Below are 25628 nucleotides of genomic sequence, written 5' to 3'. Positions count from 1 at the left end.
AAGCTGTTGTAAGTTAAAACGGGAACACATGGGCCACAGCTGGACACCTCTGCTTCCTGCCCTGCCCCCCACTGTGGCTGCGGGAGATGCCCTGCCAGGACAAGGACCAGGGAAGGGTCAGGTTGGAGATTGAGCCTGCTCGGCTGGACACTGGATCGGTGCCTGAGCCCACCATCTGATACTGTTCCTGAGAAAAACCAACTCCTACTGTGTGAGTCACTCCAGTCACATTCTTCTGGTACCTGTAGACAAGAGCACTCGCAACAGGTACGAAGCTCCCAGCAAATAACAGAACTCAGTCTGCCAGTTTTAAAGGAAAAGCTGGTCCTCGTCACAGAGGCCCGAGGCCCCTTCACACCCGTTGGGGGCCGGAGGGCGCTGTGCCCGCTCTTTGTCAGGTCTGTCCTTGGGGTCTCAGGGTTGCCCACCCATCTCGCCCTGGGCTACCTCCCGCCCGATGCCCTCTTGCTCCCTAGTATCTAAAAGCATCTTCTCTGCTGCTCACCTGCCGATCCCCCTCCCTTTCTCACTGCCGTCCCCAATGCACAGCACCCAGGGCTCCCTGGATCTCCAGCAGAGAAAGGAAAGAGCGTTCTTCCATTTCCCTGTATTTATTAATTCCATTTTCCAGATCGGGTCATTTTAAAAAATCACCTGAAAATACCTCTCTAATAAATAAACCTCCAATTTACAATGTTGGGGGAGGGGGGGTAATCACAAATGAAAGTCTTTTTAAAACCAACTCTGCCCAATCGGGCAGTTTTAGAGCAAAGCCGTCTGGAGGGCTGCCCGTCCCCGGCCGCAGGCCCGCCTCCTCTGGGCCGGGAGGGTCAGTAGTCCACGCTCCGCATGGCGGCCACCGTGGCGGCGAGGCGCCGGGGCAGGCCTTTGCTGACCTGCCTGTAGTCCTCGGGCTTGGTTTTCAGGAGCGTCCCGACGTGCTGGAGGGTGCGGGAGGGCTGCAGGCCCAGGGCGTCCATCACGTTGACCAGGTAGTCTGTGGGGGGGGACAGACAGACTCAGCACAGGCAGGACAGGCCCACAGGCCTCCCGGGGGCCCCCTCGAGTAATGAATGGACACTGTCCACCCTCCAAATGCTGGGGTCCACTCTGCCCTCAGCAGAGGCCTGGACTCTGAGGGTTTTCCTGGCTGAGCTGGGCCCGGTCCCGCTCCCTTCTGCGGCCAGCTGGTGTCCATCGGGCTGCGTGCTAGGAGGACGGAATGGGACAGAGGCCCTGGAGGCAGCCTGATGTGCTGCCTTTCTCCTCCTTCCCGGGTGGAGGCAGACCTCCGGGGCCTCCCGTGAGTTCTCAGTTCCCTTTCCTGCAGGGAGGGCTGGAGACAGCCCCGCCAGGTCCTCCCTGCTCCCCGACAGGCGAGAGCCCAGGCAGGTGGCCTCTTCCCGTGGCTCCTTCTGAGGCCCAGCTCAGCCCGGGCGGCTGGCTGAGGTCTGCTCAGGGGAAGTGCTTCCCAGGAGGTGGGCCCCAGTCCAGCACCTGCGTTCTGCAAGCTTGTCCTCACAACTGAGCTCCCCTTGCCGGAGCCAGGGGCTGCGAATGAGCCCAGGCCCACCATGATCGATGGCCAGCAGAGTGGCTCAAGGCTTGTTTCTGTTAACACCGAGTCTGAACGTCTTCAGGGGGCCGTGCGCTACCACAGACCTCACCCATCCCTACTGTGCCACAGCTTGAGCATCATGCCTCGGCCCTCCTCCCGGCCCCAGCACACTCTCCAGGGCAAGCGTCAGGACACAGGCTCTGTCCGCAGCCCACCTCCTAGCACTCCAGCCAGCACGGAAGGAGGCATGGATGACTAGGAGGGAGCAATAATGTGAACTGAAATCCAGCACAAGCCCAAGCTCAGCTCGCCCTCTATCCACTGGTTCTCTGCTCAGTGCCCTTGCTGCACTGGCATGGCAAGGTGCTGCCTCCCCAAGCAGCTGCTGAGCTTACTGCCAAGGGCACAGCTAAGGGCCCCCACTGGCTGCTCTGGGCCCAGGGGAAGCCTCACTTGTAGCTCTTCTTCAGCAAAACAAGAGGCTGGTTGGGCCCTGTGCCATCAGATCAGAACCCTGCTGGGCCTACCACCCTGGGCCCTGAGCACCAGCTGCCCCAGGCAAGCCAGAGGGATGACACCGAGACGGGATACTCCCGGCCGCTGCCCACAGCTCGAACCTCAGCACCACCTGCATGGCGGGCGCCAGCAGGAGCAGGTGGGCACACGCCTCTCTGCCCGCAGGCAGGCAGCGATCTGGGACTCCAGGTGTCCTCATTACACAACCACGCTGAGCCTCCATTTCCCTGTCAGCACCATGGGGGCGAGGGGCCTCGCAGGGGAGTTTGAAGATTGCATAAGGCAACGGGCGTGCCTGGTGTGTGGTAAGAGCTTAACCAACTCTAGTTTGCGCGAGTTAAATAAAAGGGACAGGCCAGGAGGGGAAGGCGGCCAGCCATTCCCTCTCACGGAGGCTGCCCTAACGCCTCAGCCTCAGCCGTCAGAACCCCTCCGACACTTCCAAGTGCAGGTGTGGCTGCACCCAGACTCGGTCAGACCCCCGGGACAGCCTGGAGGGGACTGCGTGTGGGAAAGCTTTCGGGCCACATCCGAGCGACTGGAGACCGGGGAGGAGACTGGGCGGCTGGGACCCACCGATGTCAGTGGCCAGCTGCTTGGTGGAGTGCGGGGTGAGCTCGGGGATCTGCAGGATCACGTCGCAGTAGGTCTGCATCGTGGCTCTGGCGATCGAGCCCAGCCAGTTGTCAGCCATGTTGTCCAGCTCGGGCAGTTCATCCCCTGGAAAGGGAGAGAGGCATCAAACACTCCGAGCTGCTCGGGGAGAGACCCACGGCAGGTGGTGACACCATCACCGTGGCCCTCGGGGCCCGCAGCCTCAGGGCGGGCAGGAGTGCGAGCACAGGAGCAGCGAGCAGAGCAGGCGTGTGCTGAGCAGTGCCACCAACAGAACACACGGGAGAGGGCCGTGCTGACGAAGAAGCACGTGAAGAAGCACGTGAAGAAGCACGTGAACATGCGATGCAGACAGGCCGGGGAGGACAGTCGGTTTCATCACCCTCTCCCCATCACCTGCTTTGTGCATGTGCGTGCGTGTGCGTGCGTATGTGCCTGTGTGAAAATTTCTATGAAAAAATGTTCTCTAAATTTTTTAAACTTAAAAGTATATTTAGCAAATAGATAAAAATAAAAAACGCTTATATAACCTCACAGCCTTCCATGACTATTACTGACATTTTGGTGTACACATATTTGTTACATACAATAGAGAAATATATTCCTATAAAACATTTCAGGTAACACAGAAGTAGCGTAAAAAGCAAGCACTGCTCCTTCCACCCCCGCTGACCCACACTCTGAGACCTGTTCCCACGGTTTCACATGCCTGTGTAGTGTGCAGATACACTGCATTGGTTTTTTTCTTTTCTTTTTCTTTTTTAAAATTTTTTATTGATTTTCCACAGAGAGGAAGGGAGAGAGAAACATCGACCAGCTGCCTCCTGCACACCCCCTACTGGGGATGTGCCCACAACCAAGGTACATGCCCTTGACCGGAATCGAACCTGGGACCTTTCAGTCCACAGACTGACGCTCTACCTATCCACTGAGCCAAACCGGTTTTGGCAGCATTGGTTTTTTTTCAAAGCACAAGTGAAATAACCGTTACTGTGCATACCCCACTCTTCCCTAGTCACCGTTTACCCTCAGACACGTTTCGGCGGCCTGGGGAGCTGTACGGGACCAGCCAGGGTGCCGGCCTCACACCGCCGGCCGTGCCCTCCCGCAGGGTCTCACCTTGCTCGGGAGGGAACGGCAGCTTTCCCGCGTGCAGCGCCAGCTCCAGGGCCGAGTCCTCCTGAGTCACAAACGGCTCCAGGTTCAGGGGCAGGGACATGATATACTGCCCGATCTGAAACAGAGGCACACAAGTGACTGCGGGAGGCACACCTGCGTGAAGACAAAGGATGGACAGACACACTGCTACCCCGGGGCAGCTCAGGCCAAGTGCTCCCGTGTGTGCCAACACCGCGCCTGGCCACACCTTCCGACACCAGGCCCGGCCCTTCTCCCGGGGCCTCAGTATTTCTGGAACACGCTCAGCACACGCTCTCCTCCAAAGTGGTAACGGACGCCGAAGTGCTCTGCACACCTTATGGCACTTGTACCAACACCAGTGACAGCTGCTCACAGACGAGAACCAGGAAGACACTGTCCACAAGCACATGGCCAGCCAGCCCTGCCAGATCTGGACCAGAGTCTCTGCCTTGTAGGCGATTTAAACAGGCGAAGGAAGTAATTTTTTTTTGGGGGGGGAGCCATTTATGATTATAAATTAATTTGAAGGGAAAACTATATTGTTTTCATAATACAAACTCTAGGAAATAATGGCGGTGGGGATTGGAAGCGGTGAGAGGTGAGGCTCCAGGCCTTTGGGACAAGCTGTGAGTAAGTAACACAGTGCCTGTCAGCGCTTGTCAGGTGCAGGCGGCGCGGCCATGGTATGTTATAGACGCCTGTTCCCATGACTACTCAGACCTGTTGTGTGTGTTAAGGTAAGTATAACATAAGGTCGATTCCCAGGTTATGACAACATGATATTACATTTTAACAAGGTCTGTGAGCCTATTGCTGCTTGTTTTGGTTCCATATTAATTCCAGACACCCGTCTCCACTGAGCGTTACAGGAACTCGGATAGATTATCTACACATGCATCTACCCAGCGGCAGGGCCTCCAGAGAGCACGGCCTCCGGCCTCCGGAAGTTAACAGACTCCAAAACTACCCGCCCCAGGGACCACATGCCTACTGCACCCTTGCCCCCAGCACTGCCCGGGGCTGGCTGCAGTGAGCCTGCGAGCCCGCAGTCCATCCGGCTCACAACCCTGACAGCCTGGCCTCCGTCTAAGGGGCCGCAGTGCTTTCCCCGTTCACGCACTGAGTGTGGTTTTTCACAGGAGCCAGGAAGTGGCCCTCAGCTCACTAATAACAACCACTGAAATTTCTGCTTGAAAATCCCAGCAGATCCCTCACTTCCCACAAAGTCGAAGGAAGAGAAGGGTGCTGATTTCTGGGCCAGGATTCTCCCCTCAGCAAGCACTTAATCCCACTCAGCAAGCACTTCCTGAACCCCTGCTGTCTGCAGACCCCCCTACCCCCACCCCCAGGCATGTTCTGTGCTTGGTGCACTGTTCATTGGTAGCCATACCTTTGGCTACATTCACAGACCCAGTTTTATTCAAAATAAAACATCACCCTCTCTCTCGCATCCCCGTCACCTTTAAGTTTTTCACGCGTTTTCTCGTTTCACCCCTTTGGAATGCTCCCACAGTTCTGCACAGGTGAGGGCATTCACCAATGAGGCAGGTCCTTTCGTTATAAAATTTCAAGCATCTGACATTTCAAATTTTAATTCCTCGGCCTCCGCTGTGGGCTCGCTTTCTCACAGCTCTGTCCCTATTCCCTCTGGAAGTCCCTGAGGCAGCGGTGCTCGCCACGGCCGCCTTCACAAGCTCTGCTGATGCCTGTGCGCGCAGCTCCGCAGCTCGGGAAGCACGGAGAACTCCGCCACTGCGTGGCCGTGGCCGGGGCCATGGCTCCTTCACCCCCGGCACCAGGAGGCGCTCACCTCACTGCCGAGGATGGAGTACTACTGAGCGATCCGCGCTCAGAGCACCTGGCGTCCTACCAAGCAGCCTGGGCTGGGTGTGCGCCACCTCACGCACAACCTGCTCTGAGCATGCGCCTGCACAATGCGTGCCTATGCGTGCTCCTTCCTCGGGTCCGGCCGGAGGCAAGGCTGGGCCTAGAAACGCAGCCCAGCCTCTTCCTCCTCCGCACCTTTGAGATCAGTAACTCGAACGCTGCTTTCAGCAACATGCTGTCCTGTAGTGATTTCACTGTGATGCATGTCTGGTTCTAAAAATGAGATTGCTCCCACTGGTTGTATAGACCAACCACATCCTAAGTGTCACAGAGCAGGAAGTCGGGTAACACCTGGAAAACAGAACAATGCCTGCCCCCTGGGACTCACGCACTTGCAGTGGACAGAGTGGGATGCCATCCTCTGCCAGTGGCGTCACCAACTCCCAACGCACAGCCTCTACGGTACAAGTGCAGTGTGTCTGCAACAGTCACAGCTTATGTGGGGGAAGGGGCGTGAGAGCGGGCGGCTCCCCCATCTGACCTTCCCACTGGACTCTCTGATGTCGCAGGTACTGACGCACCTCCCATTAGGGAGGGGGGGAGAGGAGGCAGCGTGCCAGGTTTGGAAACCAGCGTGTAAAGTCCTGGACATGGATGGCCCGGAATCAAAACCCAAGGCGAGGCCGGAAAGGCTGTGACCACCCCCGGGAGGAGCACCGGCAGCTCTTACATTGCTGATGTACTCCAGGGGCGTGAGGCTGAAGGTGGGCAGGGCGTCCGTCAGGGTCTCTCCAATGCCCGCGGTGCTCCAGCTCTGGGGGGAGAGGAGGTCAATGTCAGCACAGGCAGCACTGGAGAGGAAGGCCCCGAGGGCAGGCGAAGGGCATGGTCCCACAGGCCTCACCACTCAGAGCTGGCAGACTAGGGACTTCCCTTCTTTCAACCATGACTTGAAGCCCGCACAGAGGAATGCACCCTCTTGCCTTCTGAATGTCTGTCTGTGGGGCCATGAAAGGTGCCCCCCTCCTCTGCTGGACTATTTCGTGGGAGCCCAGGCCTTCTTCCTCCCTCAGAAAGTGAAATGAATTGGCTGCTTCTGCTCTAAGTTTTTCTACTGGGTGGGGGCAACAGGCACAAGGTCCCTGGGCACAGTAGCCTCACAGGCGCTCTGAAAAGGCGAGGATACCCCAAGTCTGCCTAGCAACCACACCTGGGAGGGAGGCCTGGTAAGCCCTTTAGGAGGCAGGAATATCCAACCGCACTCGCCAATACTCTGCTCAGCTGAGCTCCTGCTCTCCCTTCTCCCACCCTCTGGGCCCAGTCCTCTGGGTTCAGAGCTCAGCGGGGAGGGGAGGCATGCAGTGCCCACCCCGCTGCCGTCCTTTGTTTTATGTGCGCGTCTGGGCCGGCCTCGGCACCAGCACACCCTCCCTCATCACTCAAAGTGGGGGTGTCTAAGAGTCGCTGTGTGAGCCTCACAAGTCGCCAGCACACATACGGTTACAGAGCTCAACTCGGCACACCCTCCCACGTAAATCTAGTTTCTTCATTCCACCTGAGTCACCGTAAAGCCAGCCTGGAAAACAAGGCCGCTCTGGCTGACTCCTGGAGTGGCTCCCGAGGTCACGCCACGGCTCTCAGTACCACCTGATGCCGGCCCGGTGGCTGATCCTAAGTAGCGTTCTGGGAAGCCGGTGACCACATCCGCCTGGCTTCCGCCCAAGCTCAGCGCCGTCCCCCATGCTCCCGAGCACATGACTGCTGATTCTCTTCACTCTAGACCAGTTCTTCTCTTCCTCTCCTGCCCTACAATTCCCGAAGCTCCGTGTTCCTGCATGAGAACCCTCGCTTTTAGTTCCAAATACCCTCCCACCCCATGGGAAGAAACACCCGATCACACACAAGTACCAAGTGCCTGTGGCGTGCTAGGCTTTGCAGAGAGCAAAGAAATCGCCCCACACGCACCCACTCAGGCTCCCTCCTCAGGAGGTCTCTGGCAGATGCAATAAATGTTCAGAAAAGCAGGAGCTGAGAGCGCCTGGAGAAGGGGCGGGCCACAGGATGTGTGAGGTGACGAGAGAAGACTAAGAGAAGGCCAGGCTAAGAGAAGGCTTTACTTTCAAGAAATACACAGCAAAGGGCGGGGAGAGAAAAACAGAGCTGGCAGGCAAGGAAGGGAACGCACGGAGCAGAAGAGGCGTGTTTTAGGGGGGCGATGTGGACCGGGTGGCTAGCTGACCATGTGGAAGCAGGTGCTGAGGACATGGAGCTCAGGGTCCTCTCTATTCTGCACGTGTGAAAATTTCCATAATGAGACGTTTTTCAGTAGATTATCATCCTGGCCCTAGGGAGCTCAGAAGGAGTTTTGGTTGGCGAGAGATAAATTAGAGCAAAGTTTTATGAAGATTAATGCAGCAATCTGAGGAGGACAGGATGGGAGGCAGAGAGAAAGCTCAAGAAACAGCTCAAAGTGATGAGGCCTGGACCAAGGCAGTGGCCCTGGGAACAGATGGGACACACTTAAAAGCACAGGTCCGACCAGCGTGCTCCGTGGTCAGAATGCAGGCCTGTGCACCAGGGGTCAGAGTTGAATCCCAGTCAAGGGTACAGACCTGGGTTGCAGGTTCATGCCCAGACCACTGTCAGGGTGCTTGCAGCAGGCAACCAATCAATGGGTCTCTCTCACATGGATGTTTCTCTCTCACTCTTCCTCCTTCCCTCCCTCCCACTGTCTCTAAAAAAGCAGGCAGAGAAGATGGTTTTGAAGAGGGCAACTGGGAAATGCTAAGTTATTTTTTAATTGTTCAAAATTTATTTAAACTAGAGGCCCAGTGCATGAAATTTGTGCAAGGGGGAGGGTTCCCCTCAGCCTGGCCTGCACACGCTCACAATCTGGAACCCCTCCGACATTCCTTTCACAATCCTGGATCGCTAGTTCCTAACTGCTCACGTGGCTTCCTGCCTTATCGCCCCAACCACTCACCTGCCTGCCTCATCGCCCCTAACCACTCTGCCTCCCTGCCTGATCGCCCTCCCCAACCACTCACCTGCCTGCCTGCCTGCCTGATCACCCCTAACCACCTCTGCCTCGGCCCCCACTGCTGTGGCTTTGTCCAGAAGGACTTCAGGAATGACGGCCGGAAGCTGGTTCAGTTGTCCAGACTAATTAGCATATTACACTTTTATTATTATAGGTTTTCTTCAAAAATGTTTTTCTATCCATCTGTTACCAGGTAACAGCTAAACCTCAAAAATCTATTTTGCAATGGGATAGAGTGTGGGTTTATATTCCTGTCATGTAAAAGGGTGGTACAATTGACCAGCAAACATTAAAAACAAACATTCAATGACCAGGGTTTAATTTTTAAATCCTTAAAACCAGAGTGTTTGCCTCTGTGCTGTGCTTCCGTGCTGGCACAGGTGGAGAGCGCCCGCCTCCACGCCCTCGCCAGGGGCGCTGTGCTGAGGGCCAACCTAAGGCCAGAAGCAATCCCAACAGTGAGCTCGGATGCAGAGAGGGCCGGGCAGGTGGGAACTCCACACCCGCCCCATGGAGAGCTAAGACGGAGAATGAAAATTTCAGAACAGGTGGTCACGGTTTTCTGCTTCTCCCAATAAAAATAGCAGAAGAGCTGTGAGGATGCTGAACCTTAGCTCTCAGGGCAGGTGAACAGTGTCAACATCTGCCTCAATGGAGGGGTGAGCTCTGGCCGATGTGGCTCAGCTGGTTGGGTGTCACCCTGTGTTCCTGGTCAGGGCACATGCCCGGGTTATGCATTCATTTCTGGACGAGCTGTGTATGGGAGACAACTGATCAATGTTTCCCTCACTCCCTCTCCCTTCCTCTCTCTCTTTCTCAAATCAATAAAAACACAGAAATAAATAAAATAAAATGGCAGCATAATCAGCAAAGACAATGACTTTGGTCTCTAATAGTTTTCATAATCTTTTTTTCCTTAACCTTAGAGAGATCTTGGAACTAATTTCTTTTTTTCTTGTTTTGGTTAATCCTCACCCAAGGATGTTTTTTCCCACTGATTTTTAGAGGGGTGAAAGGAGGGAAGAGGAGAGAAACATTAATATGAAGGACATAGCAACTGGCTGCCTCCTACATGTGCCCCTACAGTGTCTGGGGATGAACCCCACAACCCAAGTACATGCCCTTGACCAGGACTCAAATCTGTGACCCTACAGTGCACAGGCCGGCCCTCTAACCACAGCATACCAGCTAGTGCTTGGAACTAATTTCTTTTGCAATGAAGATACTAGTATCTCAAATTTAAACATTCCTTTGGTTTCCTTTATCTTCTTTTTTTAGTTAAATTCAAATAAAATTCATATGGCACATGTTTTATTTTTTAAAAACAGCCTGGCTGTCCAATTGCCCTCTCTCCTGTGGTGCCTGCCGTGCAGCCTCTGACATGGGCAGGTGGGAAGAAGTCTGGGTGGACGCACCAACGTTCACTCTGCTTATTTCTAGGTGTTGGGATTCTGCAGGGATTTGTTTTTTCCTTCACACCTTCCTTTATTGCTTAATTTCTAAAAATAAATGAAGGCATTTAAAAAATTCTCATTCCTCCTAAAAAATGAGAGCCCAGAAAGAAAGAAAACCACCTCTTGTGAAACATCATCTACTGGGCTCAATTCTGTCACATACAAACCCTCACCTGATCCTTACGTGTCTGTACGGTGAGATCACCGTGCCCCATTTTAAAGATGAGGAATGCGGTCACAGAGGAAGCAGCAGCCTCAGCCTGTGACCCGAAGCCATGCACGCATGTAGTGGCCAAGGAGAGAGTACTGGTCACCGCCATCCCTTCACTGCGCTGTGATGGCATGGTGTCTTCCACCCTCGCCCTGCCCCAACCGTGCAAGCAATGTGCAGTCTGGCTGGAGCAGATGTCATGGCATTTTGCACAGACAAATCACTTTTAAAAATCACAGAATTCCAGGGGGAGGAAGAACCCTGAAGTTGTGCACCGGCAGTTCAACCAGGTCCTTTCATAGACGGAGACTGAGATGCGAGGGGCCGAGACTTGCCACGGTCACCAGTGAATGCTTGCTGCCCCGCCTGTGTGCTTTCAGGGAGGCAGCGGAAAGCCAACAACTTGTAATTGTGTCAAACTCGTTCTTGTTGCTTCCGAAAAGGATGCCCTCGTTATTAAATCACGATAACTGGATTTTCCTCAAAAGACTGTGTTTTAAAAAAGTGCCAAATCCTAACAGAATTGAGGACATGGTGAGATAGTAACCAGGGGATGGTCCCAGGACCCAAAAGGAAAGCGATGAGCTCAGGACCAGGGAGGGCGGCGCCAGGAGAGAAAATATGCCTGGTGGGCAATTCCTGGAGAAGGAATCGGGACAACCCGGAGAGAAGCGAGGGGAGGAGGCCGGGAGGAGCGGCCTCCGGCAGAGCAGAGTCTTTCCGGCCTCTCCAGCCCCAGGCGAATCTGGGGGGCAGTCCCCTGAGAGAAGTCCCAGAACCAACCCTCTCGAAAGGTCTCAGCGAGATGAAAACCATCTCACAAGACACTTAGCTCCTCGGACCTGCCCGACCTAGCCAGAGCCAGGCTCCTTATCCCCGTGGAGGGCACGGCCACGCTCCTGCAGGCTGAAGTTAATCAAGCAAGAGTAATCACCCGAGAAACAGCCTGGGACACAGCATCACGGTGACCGCAATTAAGATAAGGAATTCTTGCCCACAGTGAGCTGCCTCTGTGCAGGGGGGCTGCTTGCTGAACGCAGGCCCCTCCTGAAGCTCTGGGGGAGCAGGCAGGATGTTCCTGGGAAGGAGGAGGGCGGGTGGAAACTCACTTCCATCTTGGGAATGAGCAGCAGCTGCTGCTTGATGCGCAGGAAAACCGAGTCGAAGGCCAGCTGGTGGGCCTGCTGGTTGAGCCGAGTCAGGGCTGCTCGGGAGGCAGACAGCAGGCTGTGGTTGCCGGACCCTTTCTCCTAGGACAAGAACACGCGAAAGGCACTGTTAGGCCCTGCATCCGGCCCAGGTTACTAGCATCCGCTAGTTACACGTTCTGACGTCAGAGAGGAAAACAGTGAGGGGGTCCCAAACAGGACCCCTGGGCTCCACCCAGAACTACTGGCTTGGAATCTGCAGGTGCTGGAGCCCAGCAATCCCTTCTAAAACCACTTTTCCAGGTGATTCTGATGCAGCTGAGCTACCCCAGTTCGTGGGCTGGCAGTCCCGGAAAAACTGACCTGTGATTGTCCCTCGGGGATAAGGGAACAGGGAAAACCCAATCCGAAGTGTCATGTATAAGCCTGAGTGACGGACGAAGCCCTGGCCCAGCGAGGTCAGGCCAGTTACACTGGGCTGTACGCCAGTGTGCACAACCTGCGCAAGCCCAGGAATTCCACCAGCCCGAGAGTGCCGAGATGGAGAATGGAGCCTTCGTTTTGCTATTATAAATGAACTGATTACAAGCAGCAGAAATAAATCAGATCCGCAATAAAGATAAGCGGAGCTGCTGTGCCCTAACCGCAGAAGCAGATGACTGACCTGCAGAACTGCTTGAACAAGGGTTTGTCACGCTCCAGTGCAGTCAGCTTATGGGCCAGGGTGCAGGGACTGGGGGCAGGGGGGGGGGGGGGGGGGGGGGGGGGGGGATGATGATGCTGGGATGCCTGTGACCTTCTGGGAACCGTGGCTCATTCGCAGGAAGCTGTGAGACTCATTCATTTTGTTGGGAGGTCCTTCTATCCCTGGGCCCCAGGGGCTTAAGCTCCAAGGCAAGGGCAGCTTTGTGGCAGATACACCGAGACTCTGCAGCGCCAGTGAGCAGGGCGCTGGCCCCAGTCCTCATCTGCCTCCTGCAGGAACTGGCACCATGTCAGCGTGTGCTGGGCTGGAGTCCACCTCTCGGGCAGGCAGTTCACAGTGCGCCCCTGCCACTCAGTAAAAGGGGACCGGGAGCTGCTGAGGGCTTAACACTGGAGGGAAGGACAGCAAGCTCATTGGCCGCAGATCGAAAGCCATGTGCTCCAGCCTACTTTTGTTAGTACCGAGGCTCCAGCCACCCGACTCCTACATCAGTTGTAATTGGTTCCAATCCAGTCTAGTGCTGAGCCCTCAAAGCCACAACACTGAGACAGAGATGGGGCAGCAGGACAGGCCACGGCCCCTCGCCCACACAGGGCCAGAAAGCCAGGACCAGGGAAGGTGAGTGACATGGAGCGCTTCCATGGGCAAGAATGCCATCAGGCTGGTCTCATACCTTGAGGGTGTAGAGCATTTCCATCAGGCTGGCGTACTCGGCAGGGCTGTCCTTCTGGAGGTAATTATATTCCTGCCACGGGCTCCTGGCAGAGCTCTTCCTGTCCGTCAGGATGCTGTCCTGAACCCTGCTCAGGCTGCTCGGGCTGTAGGCGTCAGACAGGTACTTCCCGGCTGTGGACAGAATCCTGCAAGGACAACGGGAGCCCAGCTCTTTGTACGGAAGTGCCTTCTTGAAGCATTCAGACTGCTCCTTCCTCCCACCCAGGACATCCGAGGCAGGGACACTGGACTCCTCGCTCATCAGTGGACTTAGGGCCACTTTATAAGGAAAGGGAGGCGTCCGTGCCGGGAGGAGTGCGCAGGCTCAGGCGCACAGCAGACACGGGCGTTGCTGTGTCCTGATGAGCACTCTGCTCCAGAAGACTCTGTCTTCCTGACAGGACGGCAGCTGCAGGGCTCTTCCCACTGCAATCGGGACCCCGGGCACTCCTGTGTGGGCCTTACTTCCACGTGCCCATCACTGGGCAGAGTAGGCAGAGCCCTGGGAGCCGCCAGCACCTCAGTCCCAGGGATGCCGACAGTAGCCTGCACGCCACCCCCCACAGGACTCGCCGTCACGCACAGTGCCAATGTCAGTGACGTTTACCTTTGTGGCTTAGGTGCTGGGCCCGCCCCGGTTTCCCGGAGAGGAAAGTGCTCCCGAAGACCCTGGTGCTGTGGGGAGGCTGGACTCTGTCTCCAACAAGGACGACCTGCGGGGACGCTGAACAGCCTCCACCTGGTATTGCCTTAGCCCAGCGTTATCCTCCAGCCCACACCCCTCAACGGCGGTTGAGTGATACAAACATTCGAACAAGCATCACCAGACATCCTCAAGGGGCTCACCCACCCCCGGCCTCCCCGTCCTTTCCTGTGGAAAACTCTGCCTCGGACACGCCGCTTTGGGGTTGCACTCGGCACTTTCCCCAGAAGGTAATCCCGTGAGCGGCACTTGCACACCATCGCTGGGACGAGCCCTCCTGAGGAGCCTCTGCCGCTGAGGGCATCACCTGCCTGCGGCTGGGGCTGACGGTCCTGTACCTACCAGGCTGTGGCCGTCCCAGCTGCTGCCCTACTCCCAGGGCGTCTGGGCCTCGGCAGCCTCCCTCCCTCCAGCCCTTCCACACGCCACTTGCTCTGTCCTCCTCTGGTCAACAGAATGAGCTTTCCAAGTCACCCCGGGCCCCTCAGTGCCCAGGACACATCTAGACAAGCCGAGGCAGGACGCCCAGCCTTCCGTGGCCGGAGCCCTCCTCACCCGCTCCCACCCCAGCCCACCCGCTTCCCACACGCACATGCCATGCTCACCCTCAGCCCAAAATGCTGCCCTGCTCTGTGCACCTGGGGAAACCCACTCCTCCTGCCAACGCTGGTCCAGGGGCTTCTCTGCCATGTCCTTCCTGGCAGGCCCCCTCGCCTCTCCGTGGCATTTATCAGCGTGTCTCATTTCTCTCCCACTAGGTGAGGCTGTGCTTCAGCTCGGAGTCCCTACCTCCTCGCACAGTCCCTGCGTGTGATTTTTATAATTATCTCCTGAAAGCCAGCAGGCCCCGCGTGGTGACAGGAGGTGGAGGCTGCGCGGCTCGCCCTCTGCAGGACTGGCAGCGGAAGCCGGCCTCACCTGCCGCCCGAAGTGAAGAGCAGCAGACATGGGGAGTGTTTCAAGGACCAGAGGTTACAGTTTAAAATGTCAGAATCGTGTGGTCTATAATAAAAACCAAACCTGATATTAAAAACTCTCAAAAAACATCGCTCCAAGCCCCAGGAATTACGGGCACCCTGCCTGGCCTCTCCGTCCACAGACACAGGCCGTCTCCATCAGTCTGGTTCCCTGGCCAGTGTGCTTCCTAGTCCTGTGAGCGCACCCCATGAAATGGCACTGGGCTCCCTCGCTCTTCAGAGAAATGCGCTCTCCTAACCGCCGTGGCTCAGCTCCATCCTGGGACCATGACTGAAACAGCCACTGTCCTTAAGCTCAGGTTAATGGGGTTCCATCTACTGCCTCAGTTCACTTCCTTTTCATGAAAAGTTGTTCCCATCCCTCAGACATGGCTACTTGAAGTTTAGATTAGATTCCCCAAACCCAACTGCCCCACGGCACTACCGCACCGAAACCTGCCCCTGCTGAGACCACCACCGCTCAGAAGAAGGTGGCGCCGGTAGCTGCCCTGTGTCAGAGAAAGCCTCAGAAGACAGGGAAGCCACCCACATACCCACCAAGATACGAGTAGATAAAAAAAAAAAAGTGTGGTGCATGTATACAATGAAATATCCCTCAGCCGCTAAATAGATGAAATCTTACCATATGCAACATGATGGACCTAGAAGGCATTATGCTAAGTGAAATCAGTCAAAGAGCAAGACAGATACCTTATGACTTCACTCATACATGGGATCTAAAGGAAATAAACAAAACAGAAACAGGCTCACAGATACAGTGAGCAATCTTCCAAAGGGAGAGGACTTGGGGAGCGGGGCGATAAAGGGGAGAGATTAGGAAGTACAGATGGGTAGTTACACATCAGTCATGGGATGTAAGCACAGGATAGGAAACTGTCAATAATACTGTCAGCGGTGTGTACGGTGCCAGGTGGGCACTAGGAATACCCGGGGGAAGACCTTGTAAAGTATGATTGTCTAACCACTATGCTGTGCACCTGAAACCAACACAAAGTATTGTAATACTGAATATAAACTGGAGTTGAAAATAAAATGTTTTTAAAGAGAGGGAAATCTCTCACCTGACACCCAACTTGGTCCTGCTGTCCCAGCCCATAAGCCACAAAAATCCCCCTCCTCCGAGGAAGGGGTCTAGCCACGCTTCCCCGGGTAACGGTGTTCCCAGCGCCTGCGGCAGCCCCCGAGGAGGGTCCGTGCTCCTAGTCCGGGCCCTTCAGTGAGGCCGGCGGGAGGTGAGATAGGCTGCGTGGGCGCTGCCGCACGCACGGCCTCGCTGACAGGAGCACAGGTGGTGACTGTCGCGCTCTTCCGTGTCCAGGCTCCGTGCTTCCAACATGATGCCAGCTCTTACAGAGGCCCCTAGGCACCCCCAGTCTGCTCTCCCTCTCACACCGAAGCTTGATCCAGGCTTTCAAGCCCTCAGCTCAGCCTTTATCTGTCATGGCCCCATCATCTTCCTAACCAGGTGCTATTCGCCTTCATTAGAAAATTGAGAAGCCTGGCTGGGTGGCTCAATTGGTTGAAGCGTCTTCCCATACACCAAGAGGTTGCAGATTCATTCCCAGTAGGGGTGTACAGGAGGCAGCTGTCAATGCTTCTCTCTCTTCATTGATGTTTCTATCTTTCTCTCCCTTGGGCAATAAAAACGCATTTAAATATAATGTATACATACAATCTCCTCAGGTGAGGATTAAAAAAGGTTAAGGAGAGTGTGTTCTGATGTGGAGAGATGAGTCCAAGGGCAAACACTAGTCTGTGAGAATAGGCAGCGCGAGAGTGAGTCAGTCACCCACTCTGATGGCTCAGCTGATGCCCAACTCAAACCCCTGCCTCAGGTGTATCACCGCAAACACAGCTATTTCTGTAGACAACTTCTTTTACTTACAAAGTCACACTGGTGCCGGATTCTATGAGCGCTGTGGGAGAATCAGTCTGAACGGCACAGTGGGCGACATAAGGCCCTGGCCAGGGTCAGAACAGAGAAAGGGCACAGGGCTTCTCCCAGGCCACCGCCAGGAGCCCTCCATAGAGATCAGCCCCGGGGCAGCACAGACGCTGCTGCAGCACCCAGAAGGCAGGCTGGTTGGGTGTAGCCTGATTTGGGAGGCTGCCCCGGGGGACTTACAAACACCACTGCCATGGGTAAATTCATTTTCAGTCCCAATAACTGACTTACAAACAAGCAGTGGAACCCAGCCCATTCACAATTTGGAGACAACATGCACTGCTTCCTCATATAGGCCGAGACTTCCAAATTTAATCCAAGTTATCTGACCATTGCCAAGTAGGTCAGAGCCTTGACCTTTTCGGGTGCTCAATAAACGTTTAATAATGACAACAATGACACCTTGTACCTGGGTACACGCGGTCCTTGAACTCTGTGGCTTCAGATTTGACCATAAGCTGTCGCTGCTGTGTACTGTGTGCTGTATGTTGTGTCAAGTTCTTCCCAGAAAGAACCCCGGGTCTCACCCCAGCTCTCACCTACCTGTTTGCTAGCTGCTGCTCGAAGTCCCCACATTGCCTCAAGAGCTCTCCGCAGGTGGCTATTATCCTACACAAAACAGAAAGCACTTAAGTTCAAGTATCTGGAATGCCAACATTTACAGCACAAACAGTGTCTCATTCATAAAAATTTTAACTATTCACTCCTTTGGTGGAATGCTGGGTTCTGGGAAAGCAAGCTAACCACTTGACAGCCTTCCAGAAAGCTGCCTTAGTTGGTGATTAACATAAAAGGTACATACAGCCTCTTCTATCCCTAACGTCACAGGCCCCTCGGCTGAGAGTCACAGTTCTATCCAATGTGATCTCAAATAACTTTACATGTTCAACTACTCAGGTGCTTTTGGGCTTGTCCTTGAGAAAATGCACTGAAAATACTCCGAATCTAAAATTTAAAATCCACAGTTTATTATTTAATGTTTTTTAGATGCCTGCCATTTGTTGGGCATAGGAGATTGTCTTGATACTAGAAAATTCTCTGACCACCTGAAAGGCAGAGATTAATCCACTTGTTTCTCAGAGGTAAGTCTGAGTGATCATCAGATTTGTATTTAACCATCTTAATTTGCAAGTAATTTTATGCTAGGCTCCTGAGTCTTTCAACAGCAAACTATAATGCAGGACAAATCCAAGGATTAAAAACATCTTAAGACTAGTTAACTTTTAACTTTCTAAAAGTGCCTGTCATCACCAGGCTATCTAGGCATTCCATCGTAAGAAAAGTTCCTGAGAAAGTGAACAATTCCACTTGCCTCAGGAACAACGGAACAGCCTGTCCACACCCTCTCTGCTATTCCAGGCACACAGCTGGCAGGTGTACTGGTAGCCTCTAGAGCCCTAAATCTCATCAAAAACTTCCAGTCTAGATCGGAGCCCCTGAGGGGATAACCCAAATGGTGCTGGGAGGTCCTGTATCCACTGTGACTGAGGGAGGCCTGGAGCTGCTCAGGGGGCCACTGCATGAGACCACGAGTCCCAGGCACCCTGCACACACCACCTCGGCCACAGGTCAAGAAATGCAAGTGGAAAAAGAGCAGCTTCTCTTTTCAGAATGTATATCCAAGAAGAATGATTTTAAGGAAAAGAAATGTCTATGTTACTTTTCATCTCGGCCTAATGGCATAGCTAGCAAGCCCCCGGGAATGGCAGAACCATAGCACAGCAGAGAATGTATGGCCGGTCTAACGGGGACTGTGGCTACCAACCCCAGTGGGTCCTGTGTTCGGACAATGTGGGCCTGGTGCTTCCAGAGATCCCTATTTGTAAGTGATGTGAGAAATCTGGGTTATGTTAAATCAGGTTTTTCATATAAACGTTAGCAACATTTTGTAATGCTGTGATCGAACCAAACATGTCCATAGGTCAGATCTGGCCATAGGCCAGCAATCTACACTTTCTGGCTGGACATATCAATGGCCAAACTGATCAGGCTGCTGGGGCAACAGGTGTCTACCTACTGCCCCACCGGCCACACCGACTGTCTCAGGAGCGGGCTGGAGGGGCACCCTCATGGCCAGCACAGCCAGGCAACACTGCCCGTCATCTAGCACCATGGCGCCCAGGCCCAGCTACAGGAGCCGGTGCTAGGCATCTGCCACAGTATCTGCTCTAAGTCCTAGGTCTCTAAGAACTGTAGGCTAAAAGGAAAATCTTAAACCAAATGTAAAAATGTAAGTTATCATAGGAGATGAGTTTATAAAGAGCTTGTAAAGATATTTTTGAAGCAAGAGAAGTCTTTTTGGTGTTTGTTTAGCTAGGTTGGGTTTTTATTCATGACTTTTTTTAGAGTCTCTAGTATTTGCTTTAAAAGAAATGCAGTAAAAGAGAAAAAAGCCGAAACCGGTTTGGCTCAGTGGATAGAGCATCAGCCTGCAGACTGAAAGGTCCCAGGTTCGATTCCGGTCAAGGGCATGTGCCTTGGTTGCGGGCACATCCCCAGTAGGGGGTGTGCAGGAGGCAGCTGATCGATGATTCTCTCTCATCGGTGTTTCTAACTCTCTATCCCGCTCTCTTCCTCTCTGTAAAAAATCAATAAAATATATTAAAAAAAGAGAGAGAAAAGAATGAGCCCTCACGAACACACTTGTCATTTATATGCTCCACTGCGTGTCAATACAGCCTGCATGAGGCACTGCTCCTACTGCATCCCCACGTCACCTGATGGAGTTCTGAAAGGCCGTCCAATCCTCCTGAAAGAGGGAGTTGGGAGGAATGTCATCCAGCTTGCACTTCTTGCGTATCGAGTGGAGTGTGCTGGTGAAGTCAGACACATACCTGTGGGGAAGGGAAACAGGCACAGAGCTATGGCCATAAACTCCTCAGACCTACAGACTCCTGGGTTACAGTCTGGACCAGGGCTAATGACCGTGAGAGCGCCTGCCGAGGCTCCTTCCCAAGGGCGCGACAGCTCATAAGCCTGCACCAGAGGCCTTCCCATTGGCAGCAGCTTCACTGACTGCTCGAGTGAGGGGAGGGGACAGCCGCAAAGATCACGACTCTGGAGACCAGCCAGGTGAAAACCGAGGCAGGCAAATTACTCCCTTGTCCTAACAGAGGCATTCTTTGGAAGTTGGCTCAAAGAACTGTTTAAAGCCTCAGGGACCCACTATAACACCTGACTGTTACCGGGATGCTATAAGGCAGTTAATTCCCTGATGCCCAGGGTACTTTTGCAGCACTCTAACCTCTCGAATTTGTACTAAACATCCATCTCCAAGACAGGAAGAGCCCGACTTCAATGGCACAATTACACCGGATTCAATGTTGAAAGCCCCTTCCTCAGACTGTGCAGCCTGCTCCCACTGCACACCGCACCCCTCCTCCAGCACCTAGGTAAATCAAGCGCGTATGTAAGCTGTGCCCATGTTTCTTGTTGTTAGACTAGGAGCTCTGGGAGGGCAGGGACTGTCCCACTGTAGCTCATAATCGTATCCCCAGGAATAGCACAGAGCTGGCACAAAGGAGACACCAGCCCGGCCAGGGTGGCTCAGTGGTTGAGTGTTGACCTATGAACCAGGTCACAATTCGATTCCGGGTCAAGGGCACATGCCTTGATATTTCTATTTCTCTCTCCCCCTCTCCCTTACTCTCTGAAATCAATAAAAATATATTTTTAAAGTAAAATAAAATAAAGGAGACACCAGGAATAAGCCCTGAATTAACACCTGACTATAGGCCTGGGCAAATACCTCAGTGTTTCTGGACCTGTTTCAAACAGCCTTCCTCCTCACCCACAGAGACCTCTAGGATCTCTGCTGACGGGCCCGTCAGGGCCTCAGCAGCTTCATGCTGGCCCAGACTCTCAGCCTTCCCAAACCCTGGGCCTCGTGTTACAGTATCTCTGTTCTCCATTATGTCATCCAAAGCTATTATCACAAAGTACCCCCCCAAAATAAATACAGATTTGGAGAATTTTATTCTAAACTATAATTAAGAGCTAAAAGTAAACTGACAGTATCAAGGTTATAAAGTATTTTAAAGAAACATCACGATACCTTAATTTCCTCATGCTTTTATAGTTCCAAAATACACCTGACAAGAAAGGAAACTACTAAAACTTAATTACTGATTTAAGCTACTTTATCGGCAAATCTATGGCGAAGGAATGAGACTTGACTGTGTGAACACACCATGCAATGCACAGATGATGTATCACAGAAATGTGCACTTGAAACCTATATAACCTTATTAACCAACATTCATAAATTTTTTAAAAGAATTTCAAAATTTACGGCAAAGTGTTTTGTTGGAAGTTTTTTAAAATGGACTTTGCAGCGCCTTCTGAATTGCCTCGGAGTGTCATGACGCTAAAATAAATGAATCAATAGACACGTATGACATGAACGCTGTGGGGTGTGCTCAGCACATGCACAGTGAGTGCGGGCCTCGGGATGTGCTGAGCACACAGCGGGGAGCCAAGAGGCTCCTCCTGAAGACCTCTGGCACCTGTGGCGGCACAGGAGCCGTACCTGTTGCTTCCCAGACCGCAGGCTCCACTCTCGGAGTGAGGAGAGCGAGTCAACGGCCCGGTCCAGCCCGAGGAGCACGACCATTTGCCGGAAAGAAAGGCCATTCCAGGAGCCAAGCAGCAGAAACCCTTCCGCCCGGCCCGGCCCACAGCGGCACGGCTGCCCCATCCATGGCCTCCCCTTCACCACGGAGAGCCCTGAGACCCAGATCTGAGAGCATCTTCCCTTTCCACCAAGACAGTGACAGCTTTCTTGGGGAAGCAGCCCTGGGGAGGGTAAGCCTCCAGGACAACATGGCAAAGGATTGCTGAGGAACTGTGCTTCAGCTGGGAGGAGGCAGACAACTGTCCCACCCTGCGGCTCTGACAAACACCTACGAATGCATCCAACATGCGTGCTCTGCAGACGCGCAGATGACAGAGGCCTGGGGGTGGTGAGCAGACCCGTGTGCATCGCCTCTTCCCAACCTCCCGTGCTCTCACTACCAGCATTTCCATGTGTCTCTGCCATGTGATAGCCACTGCCTTAGGGGCTCTGACACTTTCCCTGACAGCCACAACTAGGAAAGGGGATGCTATCACCCCTCAGAGGAGACACCGACTCCCCGAGGTGCGCTTACCTACCCAAGGTCCCGACCAGTAAGTGTCAAAGCCAGGATCTGAGCCCAGGTGACCCCAACTCCAGGGCCCACGCTTCCATCACAGCTGTAAACCCCGAATTCTCTGACACCTTATCAGCTGCTAAATCCTGCATCATCACCCTGGTTCAAATTAGGCCAGTCTCCTCCTGCGCCTCTTCGTGCTCCACCCTCCATCCCTGCCCTCTACTGAGCACTGTTCCCCTCGAACCCTGCACAAGTCAGCTTCACGCTGCGTCCCCGATTTTGTAACATCAGCTGTCTTAGCAGCTTCGAAATCTCTCCTAAGAGCAAGTGATCAGTTTCTAACACAGATGTGTTATTTTTTTTTTTTTTAATAAAGTAGTCAAAATAACCAATAGTAGAACTAAGAGTAAAAGTGTCCCTAACAAGAACTGGGAGAAGCAGGGCACGAGGAGGACTGGCCTGAACCAGCTCACACAGTGTGAGAAGCCAAACACACGGGAAGTCTGGAGGGCACAGATGACTAATAGCTGTGTCCACAGCTCGTCAGCCTGAGAGTCAGCAGAATGGAAGAAAGGAAAGCTTTCCATTTTTTTATACCTTTTCTTTTTAAAAAATTATTTTAAAGGCGTTATTTTTGTTTTACAGTAGAATTCGAGATCTAAAAAAAAAAAAAAAAAAAAAAAAAAAAAAAATTCTTTCCACCCACCAAATCCCAGTTGGTGGCAGAGAAGAGATCAAATTCTACTTGATTAAACTTGTCGCCAATGCTTCTCTTTCTACAGGAGCACCTGGGACCATCTGGTCACACGTCCGTCTGCGAGCAGGTCACGTCCTGCCGAGGACATGGGCCGATGCTGTGAGCGCCCTCAGGAGTGCTGACTGCCGGCGTGAGGGGAGCACCGGCCAAGGGCCCTCAGCGCTCCCAGGGCATGCTCAGTATTTCTGGAATGACAAGAGCTCCCTAAATGTTCAACATCAAACACCATTCGGTCCAATAAAAGGAATCACTTGAGACTGAAGGCGACTGGATTCCAGAGCAGGCCACGAGGCAGGCCTCCTGGAGAGCCCGACAATGCACTTGTCTCCAAGCCAGACTGCCTTCTCAGGGACCATGCATTCCTCACTTGGCTTGATTTTAGTTTCTCCTTCTTTTCTTTCTTTCCACGGCTTTATTGTGATACGAGTCATACTGTGATATGGCTCACCTACCACACAGTACACCCACTTAAGGAGAACAGTTCACCAGTTTTTAGTGCCGCCATCACCACAATCGGCTTCAGGATATGTTCATTGCCCAAAAGACACCCCTTAACCTTTAGCAATCATCCTCCTTCTCTCCCAAATGGTTCCGTCCCCCAGCCCGAGGCAGCCACTGGTCTGTTTTCTGTCTCTAGGTTTGCCTATTTGGACATTTCATTTGGATGGAATCGTGTAACGTGGGCCTTGTGGCTGGCTTCTTTCACTCAGCATGATGCTTACATACTTTTTATTTATTTTTTATTACCTAAGAAATATGTGAATGTGTGTTTGCTCCTTCTTAAAAAAAAACCAGAAACTAAGAAATAAAAATAAATCCAGTATGACCACCACGCTAGTCCTTCCCCACCTCTCCAAAGATAACCAGTCTTTTGAGTTTGTTGTCTAACCTTCCACACATCAGGACTCAGCAGACTTTCTGTTATGATCCAGATCTTCTAGGGTTTGAGAGTCACGGGTCTTTGTTCTAACTACTCAACTCTACCTTCACAGTAGGAGGCAGTCACAGACCATAGGTAAGTGAAAGAGATGGTTGTGTTCCAATAAAACTTTGTTTACAAAAACAGATGGCATGCCATATTTGGCTCATGAGCTGGAGTTTGCAAAACCCGACTTTACAGAAACATATAATGCATTTCAAAGTATTAAAAAGAAAAGAAAAAAAAAGATCCAGAATGGGGGATGGCACTATGGTTTTGTACATGAAGTTGTACTAGAATACAGCCACACCCATTCACTTATGTGTTATCTACCTCTGCTCCCAGGATAGTAAGACAGGTGCCACAAAGGTCTGCATTGACCATGAGGCCCGAAAGCCAATAATTCTTGCCATTTGGCCCTTTGCAGAAAAGGCTTTCCAAAACCTGATACAGAAAATATACCCTAGATTGTATACATTCCTTTTACGTAAAGTGGGAGATTTATGTATTATTCTGCAACTGGCTGTTATTCCAACTATGTTTTTGAGCTCTATCTATGTTGGTGCGTGTAGACACAATTCATACCCCAAGTGCTGCAGAGAGTTCCCTGTGTGAATACACCACATCTCATGGAGCCATTAATGGACATTCAGCTGCTGGAATGCTCCAGGGTTCAAAGCAGGCATATGGGACACACACATTTACTGGGGCAGATATTGCGGGGGCTCCCCCCCATGTGGCAGCCCAGCCCCCTCAGCCCAGCCTTACTTGGCAAAGAGGGATTTCAGGGCTGTCAGCAGGCCACAGGTTCCCAGGCCGTTGGTGAATCGGATGCATCTGTCAACAGCTGCGGATGCCAGGCCAAAGAGCTTGCTCACAGAATGGCTCAGCTCCTGCACACAATCAATGACCTCCCCATGCTCCTGGTGGGCAAATATGGACAAACACAAGCCACCTCAGACTTGAGAACAAATAAATAGACAACACTGAGACGGGAGCCTTTCAAACCTCCTAATCCACCATAACATCACTCAGCAAGGACATTACAAATGCAGTCCCCGCCGCGGCTGGTGTTGCTCAGTGAATAGAGCATCAGCCTGCAGACCAAAGAGTCCTGGGTTCGATTTCAATCAAGGACATGTGTCTCAGCTGCAGGCTCCTCTCCAGTTGGGGCCCTGATCTGAGACGGTGCAAGAGGCAACCAATCAATGTGTTTCTCTCACATCAATATTTCTCTGTCTTTCCCTCTCTCTAAAAATCAATGAAAAATTATTGTCGTGTAAGAATTAAAAAAAAAAAAAATGCATTCCCCAAACTAGGATAGCTCTTCACCAGCTAAGTGGTCAGCAAGATCACAGAAATTAACTCCTGGCAGAAAGGTGCAATCAAATCCTGACATTCATCCTTACATTTTCATCCCTTTCCCCTTTTCCTGTGATTAAAATGGCATCTTTCTCTCCTGTTCTCAAGCTAGGACTCAAATTCTCTGTATCAGACTCACCAAAAGAATGCCAGGGAAAGAAAATGCATCCTTACGGGGCCAGCATGTCACTGAAGCAGAGCACTTTCCGGATGCATCCCAGGAAAATGGTACAGTGGTGCAGGAAGGAGGTTTAACTACGATGAGCTCTGTTCTTAAATGTCAACTCACCTCACACCAACCTTAACACCTGCCGGAGACATGACCTTCCCCTCCAGTGCCCCCAGAGCCCTGTCTGTAAGCGCCTGCCTGATGCGCCCCTTGCTCATGTGCCTCAAACAAAAGATGGCCAAAAAATTTAATTATCCCGGCCGGCGTGGCTCAGTGGTTGAGCCTCAATCCATGAACCAGGAGACAACAATTGATTTCTGGTCAGAGCACATGCCCAGGTTGTGGACTCAATCCCCAGTAGGGGCATGCAGGAGGCAGTCAGTGATTCTCTGTCATCATTGATGTTTATTCTTCTCTCCTTCTCCCTTCCTCTCTCTGAAATAAAAACATTTTTTAAAATATTAAAGCACCAGTTTGCTCAATGGTTAGAGTGTCAGCCTTCAGACTGGAGTCTCGGGTCAGATTATGGTCAAGGACATGAACTTGAGTTGCAGGTTTGATCTCTAGCCCTGTCTGTGTGGGTCTGTATGGAGGCAACCAATCAATATGTCTTTCACATCAACGTTTCTCTCTGTCTCTCCTCCTCCTTTCCATTCTCTCTAAAAATCAATGGAAAAAAATTACCTCAGGGGAGGATAAACAAAACAAAAAGGAATTATTTAAAAAGTGTTTATC

The 25628-nt window shown here is 52.6% G+C and overlaps 1 protein-coding gene across 4 annotated transcripts in view; it reads right to left on the bottom strand.

Moving 5' to 3' along the window:
• Window positions 1–711: 711 nt before the first annotated feature.
• The window catches only part of COG7 (component of oligomeric golgi complex 7), a 55833-nt gene continuing 30916 nt past the window's right edge, over window positions 712–25628 (bottom strand). For 2 of the 4 annotated variants that reach the window (XM_036460119.1, XM_045589355.1), the window contains 9 exons: window positions 24131–24285; window positions 19272–19388; window positions 17098–17163; window positions 12889–13075; window positions 11471–11611; window positions 6387–6470; window positions 3809–3923; window positions 2651–2794; window positions 712–997 (listed from right to left, as the gene is read on the bottom strand). In XM_036460119.1, the coding sequence (XP_036316012.1) occupies window positions 831–997; window positions 2651–2794; window positions 3809–3923; window positions 6387–6470; window positions 11471–11611; window positions 12889–13075; window positions 17098–17163; window positions 19272–19388; window positions 24131–24285 (1176 nt within the window). In that variant the 3' untranslated portion in view covers window positions 712–830. The remainder of the gene's footprint in view (window positions 998–2650; window positions 2795–3808; window positions 3924–6386; window positions 6471–11470; window positions 11612–12888; window positions 13076–17097; window positions 17164–19271; window positions 19389–24130; window positions 24286–25628) is intronic. The other 2 variants (XM_045589353.1, XM_036460121.1) reach the window with 2 other exon arrangements.

This window comes from Pipistrellus kuhlii, unplaced genomic scaffold (genome assembly GCF_014108245.1).
Source record: "Pipistrellus kuhlii isolate mPipKuh1 unplaced genomic scaffold, mPipKuh1.p scaffold_m20_p_31, whole genome shotgun sequence".
In the NCBI taxonomy this organism is placed as follows: Eukaryota; Metazoa; Chordata; class Mammalia; order Chiroptera; family Vespertilionidae; genus Pipistrellus; species Pipistrellus kuhlii.
Note: the sequence above shows the minus strand (reverse complement) of the source record. Positions and strands in the feature narration are given on the sequence as shown.